The following is a 17,385-nucleotide window of genomic DNA, read 5'->3' on the forward strand; positions in this document are numbered from 1 at the left end:
AAGTATTTCGATTTGAATAAAAAACATTACTTATAGTTTACTTATGCTATACGATAAGTGGGTTAGATAAATTAATTTATGCTTTTTTCGTTGAGGACACCCCACTTACAGGCCCGTTCCGGGATCATCAGGTATGTCACGGCTAGGAAATTCGTATACTATATGTTATTTGTGCTGGGTTGTTGACGTTATAATTTGGCTATATAAGTACTGATCGCAGTATCCCGGTGGTTGTACATACGATAGAGTTGCAATTTGATGGCTAGTTCGTATCTAGCTAGCTGAATACACACTGGTACCGATATACTAATTAAGCCCGGTAGAATTTAAAGTCGCATATCCTTAGAAATATTTGTTCTTTGATTTGTTGAACCTAAACAAAGAAATATTATCTTATTAAATTAAAAACACGTTCATTATTCTTCGATAATATACTGTCGTCCTAGCTAAAATCCAACGCAGAGACATTAAATTATGATGAAGAAGCTTATTTTTATGAAGCCATAATTAACGTCACATAGTATTACATAGCGGTAGACCATATATTCAATTGTAGATACTAAAATATTATATTGGCTAGAATAATCTCTATGTAAAAATGTATAGGTTTATCGCGCGTGGGCATGACATGTATAGTATTCGACCAAGCAAAGATGTTTCAGTTTATAGGTTCATGTATTTGATATTTTGGTATCGTCTATTAACCCAAGGAATTCCCTCAAATATCTTTCACCTCATGGTTTTGCTATATTTGACCATGCTGATTCTCAGCAATATATAGGATATGACAGAAATAGTGAATTTAAGTAGTAATCTTCTAAAACGGCATATACGTGCCCACTATACCTGTAGGCTTACATGATGTCATATGAAAGGCCTTCGGAGGAAGTCAACATCAGTGTGCAAGGCTCATGACCGCAAGGCTCATGACCACAAGGCCACCGCTTTTGTTCGCAGTTAGCCGTTTTAAAAAGAACTGTTGCTGACTCTATTAGGCAAGGCCCGGAATGGGTATCTCTTGTTTAGCGTTGGCGCCTGTGATACTCTAGCAACGTCTTTCTGAGTTTTTTGGTCGCGCAGCTTCTGCGTTAAAGTACCCTTGCCTTCCTTGCTCGCCCCACTGCTTCACTTTGCGCTTGATATGAACGTATGCACGGCATGGGCGCGAGGCAGGATGTCACATACCTAACATGCATACGCAGTCGAAAGCAACACACATCCACTCAACCCAAATGATGCCCCACACACGTCCTTTTATGCGCGTATTTAAAGATATTACATCTCTCCACACAAGGTATCCGCCGCTGCTGTTGCTACTAAAGGGATGCCCTTGCTCGAAACCTGCCTGCCGCTTTCGTAGACAAGGCACGCTTCAAGCATTCTATAAGCGGCGACCGCGGACGAGTAACAGAGCTAAGAGAACAGCGCGGGGGGGGGGGAGGGTAAAAGTGGCCGGTACATATGACGGTGGGGCGAAAAAAAGGAGACGTTTACAGGATCCAGAAGTCTCCTACAATGCATGATCGGTTTTCCCCGAAACTACCGTTGGATTCGCACAGTTTACGCAAGAGCATCCACCTACATTCTGAAGCAGTAAATCGTTGCATAGTAATAGCAAAACGAGCGGGTCTAGTCCAGTTGCCAGGACTGGAACTTCACTTTGAATTAACATCAGGGCGAAAGATGTCGACGGTGCTTTTGGCCTTGCTGCACTGCAAGTGAAACGAGGGAGTTTTTCATTTAGAAGGAATTGCATTGGAATACCAAGGGGATCTGCGAGCAGAGCCGAGCAAATAAATTGTTACACACAAACTTCAACCGCGAAGGAAAAAACACAGAAGATTACGATGGCAGGGCGGGAAATGCCCCAAAGAAATTTCGAAGCATCGTAGGTAGAAGCAGATACCGCAAGACGGCCTGTCGTTGTTTATAATGAGGCCTAGCGCACAGCCGGCGTTGGCAGGACTCGCGTCACCATTGGGGATTCCGTTGCACGGGGAAGCGGTTTTTAGCCATGACGAGAGGAAGATGTAACAGGGAAAGTAATATGAGAATTACTGCCGCTAGGAAGAATGAAAGAAATACAGGAATCAGACGTGCACGCGTAACTCAGTAGGTGCAAGAAAAAGACATGGCGAGGAATCTCTACAATAGGAAGATGGAGACGCGGTTGCATAGGGGGAGAGAGAGAGAGAGAGAGAGAGAGAGAGAGAGAGGTCGCCACTGGAAAAAAGCGAGAAGGATCAGGTAAAATAGACGTGCATCATGATACTTGTCCATTTAAATGTTATTGACAAGCGCGGTCATGCAACGATTGTGATGGACGGTGGACGGCTAAGATCTGTCTTGTTATGAATTGTGCCTGTCACCTACGAGACTCTACGAGAATGATTCGCGGGGCTGCTTGTTATGGAAATGAAGAGCATCATTTGACTTGTTTTAATCAATATCTGGATTGATATAAGCCTGCCATAATAAGTACTAAGTTAAAGAAGGCTTACTAACGAGTTGTGCTGTAGTTTCCCGTTTAAACGACACTGTAGAATATATTTATTTTTACTGGAATTGCTATGCGATATATCTTGTATTAGTTTATTAGGCCACCACCGTCTACATTGGATAGGGGTCGTTTGTTTGTGCCTAACTATAAAATAAAAACAAAAATGGGGCATAAAAATTCTTAGATAAAAGGTAAATCTGGCTGAAAAGTGATTTAGGAATCGTCCCTGTTGTGGCTGTAAAGCAAGCTCTCAGTAATAAGCCCTTATACCCTTATAATTTAAGGTCTAGCTTCTAATAGCGGAAATCCTGGTATGAACAAAATTCATATATGTGTACATCCTGGGTCCGGCTTATACAATGAATACAAGATACTAGAAATACCGTACGCCAATACTATCGACTTAATACGAACTCGTATTAAATCGATAGTAAATTTACCTTATGGGCATCTTGTTATTTCCCCCAGTTGCCATTTTTATGACTTTGGAAATATTAGACCCTTAACTATGAGCTGGAGCGACAAGACATAGCACATCCTAGCGGAACTTGATCTTATGTTGAAAACAACTATGGCAGTTAGATTTAGCATATCTTTCAGTGTTAAGAGCAAAAGAAGCAAAGTGGACAGAAGCTAAAATGAAACCCTTAGTGATATTGCTATTACTACCGTTAAGATGCACTTCTTTCATGTTCGAGAGCGGTGATAAGTAATCACCCGTGAAGTTATATTGTTGCACCCAATTTAAGAAATAATCAGCTGGCAATATTTACAATTAATTGTATCTGTGCCTTGAACGCCGATCTTCTCACGTGTCCCTAAGCTTAGCAGGCAACCACGTTTCTACTGTACCGTCTTACGGAGGACAATTTGGAACCTCTATCACAACAACGGTACCAACAACAACAGCACAAGTAACAGCTGTTAACTACAAGTAAAATCCACTGTTTGAAACAGCGCAATACTAATTGATGTTTTGATAACGCACCATACTCTCCCTTGGGTCCTTCTACATGCGGAAAATGTCGAACCCCTCCATTATCGCCGTTATCGCCTCCACTCGTTAGCTGTACTCTTCTAAGTCGACACAGTTACCCACTGGCCATTTTCCCTTGCGTTACTCATACTTTCCGGTCAATTTCTTAATTTCTCTAGCCATCTATAACGCCGCTTCATAGAACATCCCAAATCAACCCATTACTTAGTTACGGTCCGTTTCCGATCATGTGCTTTCCCATGTGCGATCGACGCAACCTGCTTATCTTTACTTTACAGTTTCATCTGCAAGCCGCATGTTTGCATCCTGTTCTTCGTTGTCCTTTATAATTATTACTTTATTTTAATATATTTTTACTTTATAATTATCCTTTATATATATTGTTCGGGCTTCCTTGAGCAGTCTGCTTTTCGATGGTCAAATCTACCATAGACGTTTCGAATTTGTTCCCTTGTTGCTTCGCCCAACGACTACAGCGCTTGCGCGCCTCTACCGAACTACCTGACGCAATAAGGTTCAAACACACCGTGTTTGTTGTTTTTTTCCTTCTGTCATGGTATCATCGTCGGTTTTGCAGACTCTGCTCTCGACTAGCTGTCATCAACCATGTTATGCGATGACGCTCTATGCATCACCGTCCGTTCGTGTGGCCGGCTGATGATGCGCGCATTCGAAACAAAGCGAAAGAGAAGCGAGACGTGGTGGCGCTTAATTCGACCATCCGCTGAAGTAGATTGGAGAAGGGTCGTTGGCGGTGACTATAGAGATATGCTGCAATACTAGCTGAGCTTAAAACTCAGTGTAAGTTTGCTTTTGATTTGCTTTGTCTCCTACGCCATTGTTTACACTTGGGCCGGTCTGCTAGAAACAAAGCAAATAACAACAAGTCATCGCATTCTCAATAATTTTGATATCCACATATTTACTGGGATATTGCCACTTCCTCATAGTCACCTGCTCGTATGTTTGCGCCGATTGCTCCTGAGTAATACACACATACGAATACTCATCTGTGTTCTGTCAGGCTGCCCATGCTCAGTAACGCTGCGCGTTCGTCTCCTGTACGGTTGTTTCCGTATGTTTTAGGCGCACCGTTACTATCTGTTTGACCCTCGCTCGTTTTTGTTATCTTAGTCCCTAAGCAGTGTCAACAGCGGCCATCGCCGATGACGCTCTTGGATAGAGAAAGAGAAATGTAGAGAAACGCCAGTCGTTTTGCGTCAATAGACGCGCGTCAGCTCGCGACTGCTGCCACTTGACACACGTCTCTGCCACCCGGCAACAACAACATTAGCAGTAACGATTGCTGAAGGCGGCGTTCCGATTCTTGGCCGGTTGTGTTTGACAGTGGTAAACGATTCGCTCGGCTTACGTATGTCCCGCTGGCCCTAGCGGGGACCATAGAGCAGCAGGATGCGATTCGATACCAGCGTTGGACACAAGCAGGATCGGGTAGTTAGTTTGTCCAAGAGCCTTAGGTTACTGTGCTGTACAGTAACGTCTACGCCAGATCGCCCAATACACTTGCAGTCCCATGGGAGTATTAACGGCGCAAAGTCCGCCTGACGATTTCGCATACAAGGCAGACTATTGATGGGATGCTGCGTTTTAACGGCGTTCAATACGGTGATGTGTAAAACAGATTCATAGCGTGCCAGGCCGAATCTTTACAGAATTAGAATATCGTGTGTCCTGGAGATGAGAGTACGAAGTACGGATACGGCGGGTAATAATATTATATATCGTTTATATATGTATAATTTATACAATACGCCTTTTTGCACAGTCTCCTTACTTACATTACGGAAAAGGTGCAAACATTGTTGGCCCAGCAAACGAAAGATCCGGCGACAACCGTCGAAGTTGAACGTTCAGGCTCTAGGGCAGTGGCCGTGTAGATACAGTCATACAAGTAGACGCTGGACGGCGAGGGCGCCAGCGACAGACAAATAAATACAGGAGTCAAGCTTTTGGAGAGAGGCCGTCTGCACAGTAAGTACGTATAGAGTACACATGGAATGAACCGGTGTTTCGTATTGACATGAAGTCGTCCGGCAGGACTAGTGCCCGTCATGGCATCGGTGCGTTAACGTAACAGACATAATGGTCGATTGATGGCAGGTAAACTACCCAAACAGAGATATAAGATCGTTTATCTAGCTTTTTCCAGAGCAGTGTTCAGCTTTCCTGGTGTCAGCTCTGCGCTAAATGTTATTTTATAATACTAATAACGACAGCGAATTTAGCGTTCCGTGCTAGCGGAACTCGATGACACAGGCAAGTTGGCGTTTGGCCAGCGAGATCCGCGCGACACTCTACGCGTACTAGTGCGTTTTAATAGAAGCAGACGGAGCGTCATAACAGAAAGAAGTGAGGGAGTAACAGTTGAAATATCTCGCGGCATGATAATAAGCTACATGATGTGATATCCCTGGTGGCGAAGAAAAACGTATAGGATAATGTGATTGGAAAAAGACGTGGTAATGATGGCCCTTGATATAATTTGCTCTGCGTGATCGTGATGTGATACGTGTAATGAGGAAAGGCAGCCTGACGAAAGCAGAACCCATGCTCTGACTTCAAAGTAGTATCTTTTAACAATATAGGCGGATTTTGGTGTACTGGTAACCTAGCGAAAAAACAATGATAAAAATTTATATTGTGCGTTAAAAAAGCAAAGCTATTATACTACTATGAGTTTGTAATGAGGGACTAGTAATAGATGCAGTGGGATATCTGACGCTGACAGAATACCAGACTGATCGGCTGCTTCGGAGCGAAAAGAAAGTTTCGACACGCTAGGTATTTGCTTTCACACGACGTGCAACATACTATACAGCTTACTTGAATAGATCAAAGCGCCAATTATGATATTATTATCATATGTTTTTTTTTCATACTCTTAATTGATGAAGTGTAATAAAGGGTCACCTGTTTGTTACAGTTTTATCACGATATAAAGTTCAAGCTTTTTTCATAGTGGAATTTCGCCGCAAGGCGCTTACTTCTGGCTGTGATGCTAACCTAAATCTATAATAGAATCAGAACCAGTAGAAAGGTGCGTCACGAGAGGACGATAGTGCATCGAAGGGAGATTTTTCAGCTATCTATACAAGAATATGACAGTTCTTCAAACGAGTATCATGAGTCATAATACGTTTGACCTTCTGTACAACGGAACTTACTAGCCCAAATTGATCAAGACATTGATTATGTCACTGCTTGAACATGTAAAAATATATAGGTATATGTATGTTTGCTCGCTCGCGAGCGCGACACAACGACAAACTCAGCCCTTGCAACTGAGTCATAATCACTTAATGGCTACTATTGTATTTTGTTAGTACTGCCGATAAAAAGTATAAGGTAGAAGACTGTCGCAATGGATAGAGATGACGGACTCACGCACAATAGGCTAAGAAGTTCAATACCCTATATATGAGACACTGATTTTTTCCACAACGAGTTCTAAATTTCGGCTCATTACACAGTTATGTTTGATCAATGTAAATCCTATTATGCTTCCTGCTCGTTATTTATTCTTACGTGATCCTCTTTATGCTATGGCCCTATTTTTAATTATATTCGCAATACAGACATCGTTCAGAGACCGACGGCGAGATGACAAAACGTCGCTATGTGTCTAAAAGGAAAGCAAGGATCTTTGGAAGGAAAAGGGATAACTCTTTTTGAAATATCCATGCGGCTATGACTCAAACACCGCTCACAACGTTCACATATGCGCGATCACTCCGCTGCCAACGACCAGCTCGTGGCTATCTATAAGCTCCCGACAAAAGCCCATCTTATCGATGGGAGTTGCTCCTTCACATACGAATTGCCCAAGCACAAAAACCAATCCAGCAATAGCGATTTTGACCACTATAACAACATAGCAATCGGCTTGACGAACGCCCGTACGCCCGCCCTTCGTTGACGCTACCCCTGTGGTCAGAAATTGTTCGCGTATCGTGTCATTTGCGTCAACGCTTATTGTTACGCTCTGCAGTCCGCACTGATTGACGTTTACCCAATACAGCGATGCTGTTTTTCGGTCAAGCTTTGACTAACAGTGATTACATTTAAATGACTAAGCAAAGTAAATGGAGTGCGTCTATAAGCCGACAGGAGTAATCGAGACAGTATAAACTGCCGCCGCCGTCGCCGTCGCCGCCATAGTGGTAATCTCTATCAAAACGGTTAGGCGATACGAGACAGTCTAGACCGCTAAACCGTATCGACAACATTGTCGGCCGAAACTAGCGCCGAGCTGCCAGCTACAACTGACGACATGAGCCATTGGAGTTAAATTTTTCGACCTTTCTTCGTCTTCCCAGTTTTGTCGATAGGCCTCTAGTATCGGTATTGAATGACTTCTGAAAAACTGTGCATGGGTCCGAACGGGGGCAGAAATTGATCGGCGTTCGATGCTGTGATCATACTCCAGTCGCAATGGCGGTTGTTTTGTGTTGATACGGTGCTAGTTTTTGCTCACCTTGTCGACCTGCCGGATACTATTACGTGTACCAAAGTAAGTTCACAGATGGCAGATCACTTTTTCAGACACAGGGTGGAAACTACATGTACCCAGGATAAACAAGCAGGTTTTCTTTTACTCCTACTGGACTACTAAATCCATCCACAAACACGTCGCTGCACGTAGGCCAAGAACGGAACAAAATGTGATTTGCAAAAAAAAAACTACAGAACATCCTTCCTCGCTAAGGACACACATATCGCAATCCTTTGGCTAACCACTCCTCTCTTCTATATAATTCTATCGACAAGCCATAACAATTTTATGCCCGACGCACGATCTGGACAAGTGTATGCGCATAATTTCAGCACACAACCAGAAACGAAGTTCACCTAAAATCCACACAATATATCACCGTGTTACCATTTACACATTGAACATTCATTTTTTTCAATTCCTGCGTTCTGTGATCATCGATCGAAGGTCCTATCCTGCCAATAGTGATGCTGACGGTTACGGCGTTTTTACCTATACGCTCTATACTAGCGTTTCCTTTACTCTTCCTCTCGCCTCGTTGCTATTATGAGTGTCTTCAATAATGGTAGACGATAGTAAACGAAAGCTTTTACACTATTTACAGCTTCCCCCAGCCGTCTCACAATCCAGCCAGCCTTAGTGACCATTTACTTGTCGTTCGACTTTTGCCAAACATCCATTTCTTGTCTAGAACAACCTTTGTGCGTACGTCACCCGACGTACACAGATCAGGCCGCTAGAGCGCCGGCAAAGTCTTTCCAATCTGTCTTAATGAATCGAGCACCTTGATGAGCTATCTAATACGGTCTAGTCCTTTAGCCACTTCAGGCAATATCGCTGACTGAATTGCTTGCCCATAAGCTCACTGGTACACGTTCCCGAAAAGCGCACGTATTAGCGTCCTCAGGGCAAACGACCGAATTAAACCAGATGCAGAGTTTATGGTGATTTCCTATGATGGCATCGTACCATTCGAGTATGGTTTGGGAGTAGTCATCCAAGCCACGCGGCGGCTGATGCTGGCGCCACTTTGCTTCTAGGGGGTGCTATAAATGGTGGCTAGCCATAATAATTTGAGAGGAGAGCTACTACAAGTGCAGAAGCCGCTACGACGGGAAAGAGCGAATCGCGAGACAATCGATCGTCGGAAAAAATTTTCCATTATAAACAAGCTAAGACAGTTAACCACCAAGTCAACATCTGGAGAGATTACGGTGCTAGCGAGGTAGGCTGTTCCGTAAATTCTTAACCCTACAGCGGCTAAAAGATCTGGTGCATGTACAGGAATGCGTACGTCGAAATCTTTCATCCGGATCTCTTGGAGTTTTCCCCTGGAAAATCATCTGGTCCCGACCTACTTGTAGATGCACATATTTTGATTCGTCTACCTTGTTACATCTCACAGTCGTCACTGGACGCTGTCGTTGCGATTTGTTCAGCTTTTCGAATCAGTGGTGCTGTCAAAAGGTGACAAAGGACGTTATCGCTGGAGTGATTGAGCAAAGCGATCTCTAAAGGCGACAGTTGTTCCAAGCAAGCATACTGATGGCAGCACTAGCCGTGGATAAGCCAAAAATACCACATCGTCATTTGTAAACGTACATTTGCCCTTCGCTGTCACAGGCGTCCTCTAGAGAGCCTTCACGGAAGTACGCACAGCTGAAGCTGGAGCATAGCGATAATGACAGGTGACAACCTACTGTATATCTCACTGTAGCCGGATGCGGAGACATCGCTGAATATGCGATAGATATCGATAAGTATTGATGTCAAGTCTTAATCGCTCCTACTGCTTCTCCTTGGCACCTATTAGGAAGGTCCTCCAGGACAAACTTTGCTTGAACTAATGGGACCACCGCAGTCAGCCTGCGGACTTGCCTATAGTATCTGAGCACACGTTCATCAGGGGCTATTCAACGACGCGAAAGAGGTTTATGGACATTCACTGGCTGTCCTTTGCATTACAGTGGTAGAACCACATTACCGATGATAGGAGACTTGGCTGTTTGAAAAACTGAGGTGACTGGTGCTAGCAGGTGTCTGCGCCGGCAGTGCCAAACGCGAGACTGTGATTGATTCGCGAGTGGCGGAAGCTCAACAATTTAACACTTAAAAAAAAGATGAAGATCGTGTTCATCAGTTCTGGAAAAACAAGAAGAGTGTATTTGTGTTAATGAACCTGCCCAGATGTGTTAACTGGTAACAGTTGAGTTGGCTGTTAGTTTCGGTGCAATGTCTATGGTTAACGAGTAAAAGTGTAGGTCATCAGACAAGATAAATGGTAAAGCTTAGCTGACCGTTGCTGCTGTCAGCAATAGCCCAAATTCTAGATACGTCAGAAACTGTGATACCCAATGGAGTCGTGGTCAGACCGAGATTTACTATAGTGTTTTCGGTTCGTATTATTTACTATATTGGGGGTAGAAATAGTTGGGGCTTTCATGTTACTGCGCCGTGGGCTTTGTCTGAACAGGATCCCTTCTTTCCCCCAAATCTGGCCTTTGTTTCTCGTCAGTTTGCCCCAAAGCACCATTCGTAGGCTGACACCGAAGCCATAGAACACCTTATTGATAGTTATCGGTTAGATTCAATTCTCTGACGCGTGTGACTTTTTCTCAGAAGTGCCTTAGAACTCTGAAGAGTTTTTGCTATGGCCTACAGAAACCATTCATGGTTTGTACGAGGCCTACAGAATGCAATTGGTCTTTGTCTATTGGCGTAGATCCAACGTTAAGTCGTCATTTAATGCACGACGACACGGAGAAATTATATTTAGTATTCATGTGTATGCAATTCACTAGCAAGGTCGTTAGAGTTCCTATTAAACGTCTTTTGTCCCCGCTCACGACTATAACTTTCTCGTACAAAATTGTTTGTGCAAATACGAATAAACAGTCCAAGTTACGCCCTTAACTATTCATTGTAACAAACTCGTATAAAGGTTCGTTGATTTCGATTGACTCTATCTTTTATGGGGCAATAGGGAGGCTCAACGTCAAAAATAGTGCAGGTTTCATGAAAAGATACGAAGAGCATGCGAAACACCTAACAGAGGTTGTTACCCGTTCCCTGTGACCGACCACCCTTTTGCCTATTTGCAAATATCATCGTGCAAGCAGACAGCAACAACAGGAAAAAATTGACGATAAAAAAGTTGGCTCTATAAATGTTAGTATACAAATCAGATCGTACAATGTGTTCGCTACGGGGTCTGTAGAGTTCTGCTGAGTCACATAAAATGAGCCTTTTATGTCAATTTTAATACTAAATATGATCTAACGGTAACTACCGTTTTTACCAGATTTAAAATAATAATCAATTTGTGAGAAATGACTTGGTATTATAAGGTACTAAGCAGATTTTTTTATTTGTAAAAACAGTTCAATGTAGTAAGAAATCTACTAAGACAATCTAAAAAATCCCCAGCTATTTCAACGTTAGATTATTTTCTGCGATGATAAGTTGGCTTTAAGCTCGGCCCAGTAGAATAATTAGATATTAATTACAAAGCAATAATTGATAACAGTGCCACCAGAGTGGCTGTGGAGTAAAATGCTATAACTGTTTGACCAATTTTATTATTTAGCTTTACTATTCCTCTATTCTAATTGTTGTTTCCAGTTTGGTAATTCTCGACAATCCATGATGAGCTTCAAGGTTAGGGTGAAAGTACCACATCGGCCAGAATTCGATAAGCTCTTCTACATGGTTCAGCCAGATCTGCCAATAAAGACACAGGTACTGCCCATCTGCCAACGGATCGACGTCGAGCCTGCGGAATATCGTTTCGCATACGAAGAAGACGGAAAACTGTTCTATTTGACGGAACAGAATCGCGACATACTTAAAGAGGGTAACACCGTCGTGCTAATGCGAAGTCCCACTCTACTTGCGCAAACGGCAAAAAATGACCTCGAATCGTTTAATAAAGCTAAGGCGTTGGAAAGTCTTAAGTTACTTATCCACTGTCCGAAATTTGCTGAACGCTTTGTCGCTGTTGAGGGCATTGATTCGTTAGTGAAGGTTATTGCTGGAGGGCACTTTAATGGGCCGCAGATGCACAAAGCCCTTCGCATTATCAAGGTGTTTCTCAGCGTTTGTCCCTTAAATGTTAACCATTTTACATTGGAATTCGTCAAGCGACTTTGCGCCGAGTTGGCACCGCTGTCTCAGTACAGGGGCAATTTCGACGTAACTCTGTCTGTGTTGGGACACATGGCTCGAGTGATGCCCTCCGACGTATTTGATCACCTGCCGGTCAGTCGTATCGTGGAAAATATTGCTTATGGTAACACAAGCACCCCACGCTATTTCATTATACTTATGAACAACCTCATGGATTGTCTCGACACAGAACATTGCCAGAAGTTAATCGCTGATATTCTCAACGTAAGCGAAAACCTTTCTGAAAAACTACTCCACTGCTTTCCTAAAGGTTCTACTGAAAACGACATGACTTTTCGTCAGCAGCTGTTCCAGTTCCAAACGAAGCTCCTTAGAAATAAATACGGACCACTGTATAACCAACGAGGTGAAATGAGCCACAACAATGAGTTCAACTCGTTCATGGAGACGGTACTTCGCACCCACCTCGGCTGGAGGGACCCACAAAGTCGACGCTACATCGATGCATTAAAACGCATTGGAGGAGTACCCGAAGAATACGAAGACGTCCTGCGGCCAGGAGAGAAGTTTCTGATCACAGTCCGCGATATTGACGGTCTTACTTTACATTGCCTCAAATACTTTGAGCAGAAATATTCAATGGTCCTATACCCTTGGATGAAGGAGATCAGCATCGTCCCTTTGGAGTATATATGCCCACTCCTTAAGAGCGCCATCCTGCTCAGTGATCTGATTGTCGACATGCTAAGTTTGGAAGATGCACCAGCAGAAGGAAACAAAGCCTTCCTACGGATGTTCTTCACAGATTTAACTTGCTTTCTCGAGGAATTCTTTTGCCTCACGCTGAAACTTGTTTTAAAGACTTGGCGCGAAATGAGGGCTGTTTCAGGCGATCTACTCAAGGTGTTTGCCATTGTCCGCGAGCAGTTAGCTTTTGCGCTCGATGATGAGATGGCCACATGGTCATTCGATCAGCTTCAGTTGACGCTGAATGCGGCGCCGTACCCTGTAATCTCACAGCGTCTTGAAGTGAAGCAGCTCACCAGTGAAGATGTGAAACGGCAAGGTAGGTAAATTGAAGACAGTAAATTTGAAGAAAGTGCCAGCTATAACAATTATATGCTTGCATTATTTCAATAATAATAATAAATATTATTATTATTATTATTATTATTATTATATATCAATAATTATTAGCATAAATGTTCCCCTTATGAATATAGCAGTGTCATTACAATCTACGGCCCGGTCTCGATTTTGCAGAGCTCCTGACCAGCCAGCTAAAGGACAAAATTTGGTCATTAGTGCGCGAGTCGAAGATTGCTAAACTTATAGAAGGCCTCGATTTTTCCCGGGTCAGCGATCGGGGCAGTCGAATGAAGAATAAAGTCGTCACCGTAAGGCTTTCTCATGACCGTCATCAGGTGCGGGTCATCATTGACCATCAAACGTTGGCCCTTCCACTTGAGTCCCTTTTGCGTGTTGACACCATGAAACAGTGCATACATTACCGCAAGGACGATTTTGCCCTAACCATAATGTCCACCCAGACAGCGCCCGTTCACGTGGCAACGACAGATCCCGAAGTGTTTGAGGACCTGTGGGATGCGATCAACGGACTCATTGGAGTGTCCCTTGAGAGCAAATCAGCGCTGGCTGATTTCAAGGAACTTATGGATTTAGAACTGAAGCTTGCCACTCTCGAACTAGAAGGTATCGAGCTGCCCGCGTCACCTCCGCCCGTGCCCACAAACCCTGACAATTACGATTTTCGATCTTCTTAGGGAAGTTATTAGAGAGGTTTCGTAGACAGAAAGCCTGTAGTTATTATCACTGCTGATGCAGTTGTTTCACGAGAAAACTACCAAGATTACGGTGTACAAATATTTTACGCATGAATCATGGACAAGTTGAATTACAAAATCGAAGTTCTATTGAGATTTCGCGCCATTCGCAGCGAATTATATAACTTAAACCGTACGCGAAATAGACCTAAAGATGATTACAGATCAACCGTATAGCCAAATATTTGAATAATAATTTATTAAATGCGTTCTTTGCCAATCTCGACGACATTGTATTTGGGCTAATTTACTATGATCCTCTTTCCAGTTTGCCGTCACTGGATATTGCCCTATACTGGATAGTGCGAATATATACGATGCAAGAATCGTCTGCTTCCCACTGTTCGGTGAACGATACCAACTCGTTAAAGTTTCACATACTGCACTCCTAACACCAATTAAATTTCAATAAAAATGGCGTGACACTGGCCTCAATCGAGCTAGCGCCGTAAATCACTGGTGGGACAACGGTGATCGAGTGAGGAGAAATTGCTTACGCTTTAGCGTTGACATCTTTGGCTTTCGCCAAGGTTTTTGGACAATAGTCTGTTGCACATAGATGTTCGGTGGCTCAATATTAATAATAAATAAATATTAAAAAAATAAATAAATGCCTATTATATGGGTCATGTATGTATAAGCTTTCAACTAATGCCTGTTACAATGCTGTTTGATTTGTTTTGAGCCATTACATCATGGGTTAGGGTAACGAAACCCAGCTGGAAATAAGTGCAAGTCCCAATGTGAAAACGGGGACTGTTTCGTAGATTAATGAAAAGTTTTGATCTGTGATCGATTTTGAGACAAGTCGAGGTTTCAAAATGGAGTATTTCTTATGATTCTAGCGAGATTCTAAAATTTTTCTTTTTTTTATGGAAATAAATTCTGTCACCTGTTATCGTTACCGTTATTTATAGATATGAACCGTTGAACTTGACTGGTTCGAGTTGCTTTTCTGTTCGATGACATTGAAGGACGATTTTAATATTTGTCAGCCATACACATTTACTAAGCACTTTAATAGTTCGCATCTAGTTCAAGTATCTTAAGAAGTACGAATACCTAAGTTAGAAAAAATATGATGAATATATATGCATTTTTATCTTATTGTGCATTCGGCTGCTTCTTACGTTGTTGAGACGAAGCAAATTTAAGTTGTAGGCATATGGTTATATTCTGCGGGTACAACGACTGTTATAATGAATGCTTTCGTTCGAAAGACTCTGCATGGATAAGCAACGAGAGTGTCAATTTCCCACCGGGGAAAATTTTTCTAGCTTTCTGTATTGCGCCTACAAGGTGCACCTGACGCATATCGCTAAATTGAGTATTTCATAAGGCCACGAACCACAACTGGCTATGCGGTGGAATCAAATCAGTCTTCCCGTGATTCAAGCCTATAGCCGAAACGCTTGCTTACCTATACAACTTTTCCGCGAGAATGAAGAACAAGGGCTTTAGTGATCTTTAGCTTTAGGTTTAATGTTAAAGAAGCTTCGGACTTTCGGAAAACTTCGGAGTATAGAGACTCCTTTTAGTCAGAACCGACTAATAGTAGTTCGACCGACATCTGTTGAACTACTTGAGCTTATTGTTCATCGGCTGAAAAGGTTCTGTAGAAAATTTGTATTAAAAAAAAGACATTTACGTTTATTTAAGCAAAAATCAATATGTGCCTTCAAAAAAAAACTATGTACATCACAGCTAGTAAGCTTTATTCCATTAGAGAATAATTTAAACAATAGGATAATGTGAAGATATTCTTCGGCGTTCACACTATAATGTATATGTGGAAAATACGATAGAATAACTATTGCAGTCCATAATCGATGCTTGTACCTGTGTCCGATGTGGGCGGAACCAGCCTTCTCTGAATGGCGTAGCGCAGAGGGTCACAACGTAACTACAGCGCTTCTACTATGTATTTTAATCATACTATTTTCAGCATTCTTATTCTATATGAGACAAACATAATTCATATACGCTATGTCTGAGAAAAAGACAGGATCAAATGATTCAACGTTGATCTAACTCAATATTGTCTAGTGTACGATAACTGTAAATGAAGACTGTTTACTCCATATCCCAAATATTTATTTTTTTTTTTTATGAAATCTTGTCTTGAAAAGTGTCACCACTCATCTATCGTTACTAAAAGTGTACACTGTTATATACTGCCTGCAACTTACGTCCATTGTGTAGAAATAGCTTGAGTAACTATTATTACTAAAATTTATTTGGTTAATTATCATGCATGAAGTTTGTCATAACAGCTTTAGATACTGGAAAGAATATCCGCCGCGGCAGCTCGTCTAACACTGATGACTCACGAAAATCAGGTCGATGTCAAACGTCAATAGGCCATAGGGACATAAATATATGTCCCTATATATATATAGGAAATTCATTACGGAATGGGCTATACACGACTCGTAACGATTGGCATCAAATGTAGAATATAAACACGGTAATATTTGCTCTTATTCTACATTTGGTAACGGTTGAAACGTCTCATAAGCTCCACATAGCCCAGTCTGTCGAGGATAATCATGATGATGGTGCTATATGTCTATGGTTCGCAATGAAGAACCTCGATTTTTTCAAGCGACTCGACGGTACTTTTAAATAACCTTGAAAATAAAATCTAGTGTAGACTATGTTGATTGCATTTTTTTTTTAATTTATAATTTTGGGCTGTGTTTGACCGTAATAGCAGACATGATGCTTCTAAAGTTTAGTTGAGTGCGTCAAGTTTTTTGAGCGTGCGTCTCTGCTTCTTCCGGAAGTGAAAGTGTATCGTGCGGAAGAGAATAGTATACGCTTTTACAACTAGGCGTAAAAACGAGGCATACAGCCATCACTGAAATGAAGCCTTAACGCATAATTTATTTACTAATTGCTCTTGCAATTTAAAAAAATACACTCACAGGTCTAGCATAAGTTCAAGCCCAGCTTGCTTGGGCATCTATTTATACTAACAATAGGAGCCTAACTAGTTTAGCCTGTCCTAACAGAAACGTGGATGGATCGCTTTTGTATCAAAATTCACAAACTTTATGCTTCGTGACCTTGAAGAAAAAAATCGAAGATCATAAGCTTAGCACAAATCCTAAGGCGCGTCTTGGAACCGACACATCCGACAACTACGACAATAGCTCCGGCAGCAAAAACATTACGGCAAGAACAAATGTCTGCAGAAAGTTTCTCCCCTGCCTGGATTAGCTTGTACACAATGTGGCCAAAGTATGTAGTGCACAAAACGTATAGGACTGTCATGTCTTAACTGACTACATAAGTACATTATTTCCCAGATCCACAGTCGACATTCCCTTATTGAAAAGACAACAGGAGCATACCAACTCGGCCAAAAGGAATTCCATCGTCACACCGATTTGCCCCTTTTCTG

At 42.2% G+C, this 17,385-nt stretch overlaps 2 protein-coding genes across 15 annotated transcripts in view; one reads left to right on the forward strand and one right to left on the reverse strand.

Moving 5' to 3' along the window:
- Positions 1-17,385, reverse strand: part of LOC111243966 (platelet-activating factor acetylhydrolase 2, cytoplasmic-like) — a 55,150-nt gene that overhangs the window by 27,442 nt on the left and 10,323 nt on the right. Inside the window, exon 1 of one of the 8 annotated variants that reach the window (XM_086978559.1) lies at positions 8,980-9,054. The exons of 6 other annotated variants lie outside the window; for them this stretch is intronic. The gene's annotated coding sequence lies outside the window, so the exon portion shown is untranslated. Of the gene's footprint in view, positions 1-7,992; positions 8,134-8,979; positions 9,055-17,385 lie in introns of those variants that run through there. One more of the 8 variants, XM_086978557.1, reaches the window with a different exon arrangement.
- Positions 5,485-16,636, forward strand: LOC111243965 (engulfment and cell motility protein 1-like). Of its 7 annotated transcripts, none has more exons than XM_086978553.1 (4): positions 5,494-5,578; positions 11,632-13,201; positions 13,399-13,848; positions 14,248-16,636. In XM_086978553.1, the coding sequence occupies exons 1-4, from the start codon at positions 5,570-5,572 to the stop codon at positions 14,280-14,282; spliced, it is 2,064 nt and encodes a 687-aa protein (XP_086834679.1). In that variant the 5' UTR covers positions 5,494-5,569; the 3' UTR covers positions 14,283-16,636. The 7 variants fall into 7 exon arrangements, with proteins under 7 accessions (XP_022646152.1, XP_086834679.1, XP_086834676.1 ...); XM_086978551.1 differs by lacking the exon at positions 5,494-5,578 and adding exons at positions 9,196-10,405; positions 11,130-11,178 and having other exon boundaries at positions 13,399-16,636; XM_022790417.2 differs by having other exon boundaries at positions 5,485-5,618; positions 13,399-16,636.

Source organism: Varroa destructor, unplaced genomic scaffold, assembly GCF_002443255.2.
Source record: "Varroa destructor unplaced genomic scaffold, Vdes_3.0 BEIS01000002.1, whole genome shotgun sequence".
In the NCBI taxonomy this organism is placed as follows: domain Eukaryota; kingdom Metazoa; phylum Arthropoda; class Arachnida; order Mesostigmata; family Varroidae; genus Varroa; species Varroa destructor.

Excerpts from the sequence above, each read along its gene's own strand:
- LOC111243965 (XM_086978550.1), top strand. Across the intron at positions 13,202-13,398 it reads TGAAGATGTGAAACGGCAAG|AGCTCCTGACCAGCCAGCTA; the intron begins GTAGGTAAATTG and ends TCGATTTTGCAG.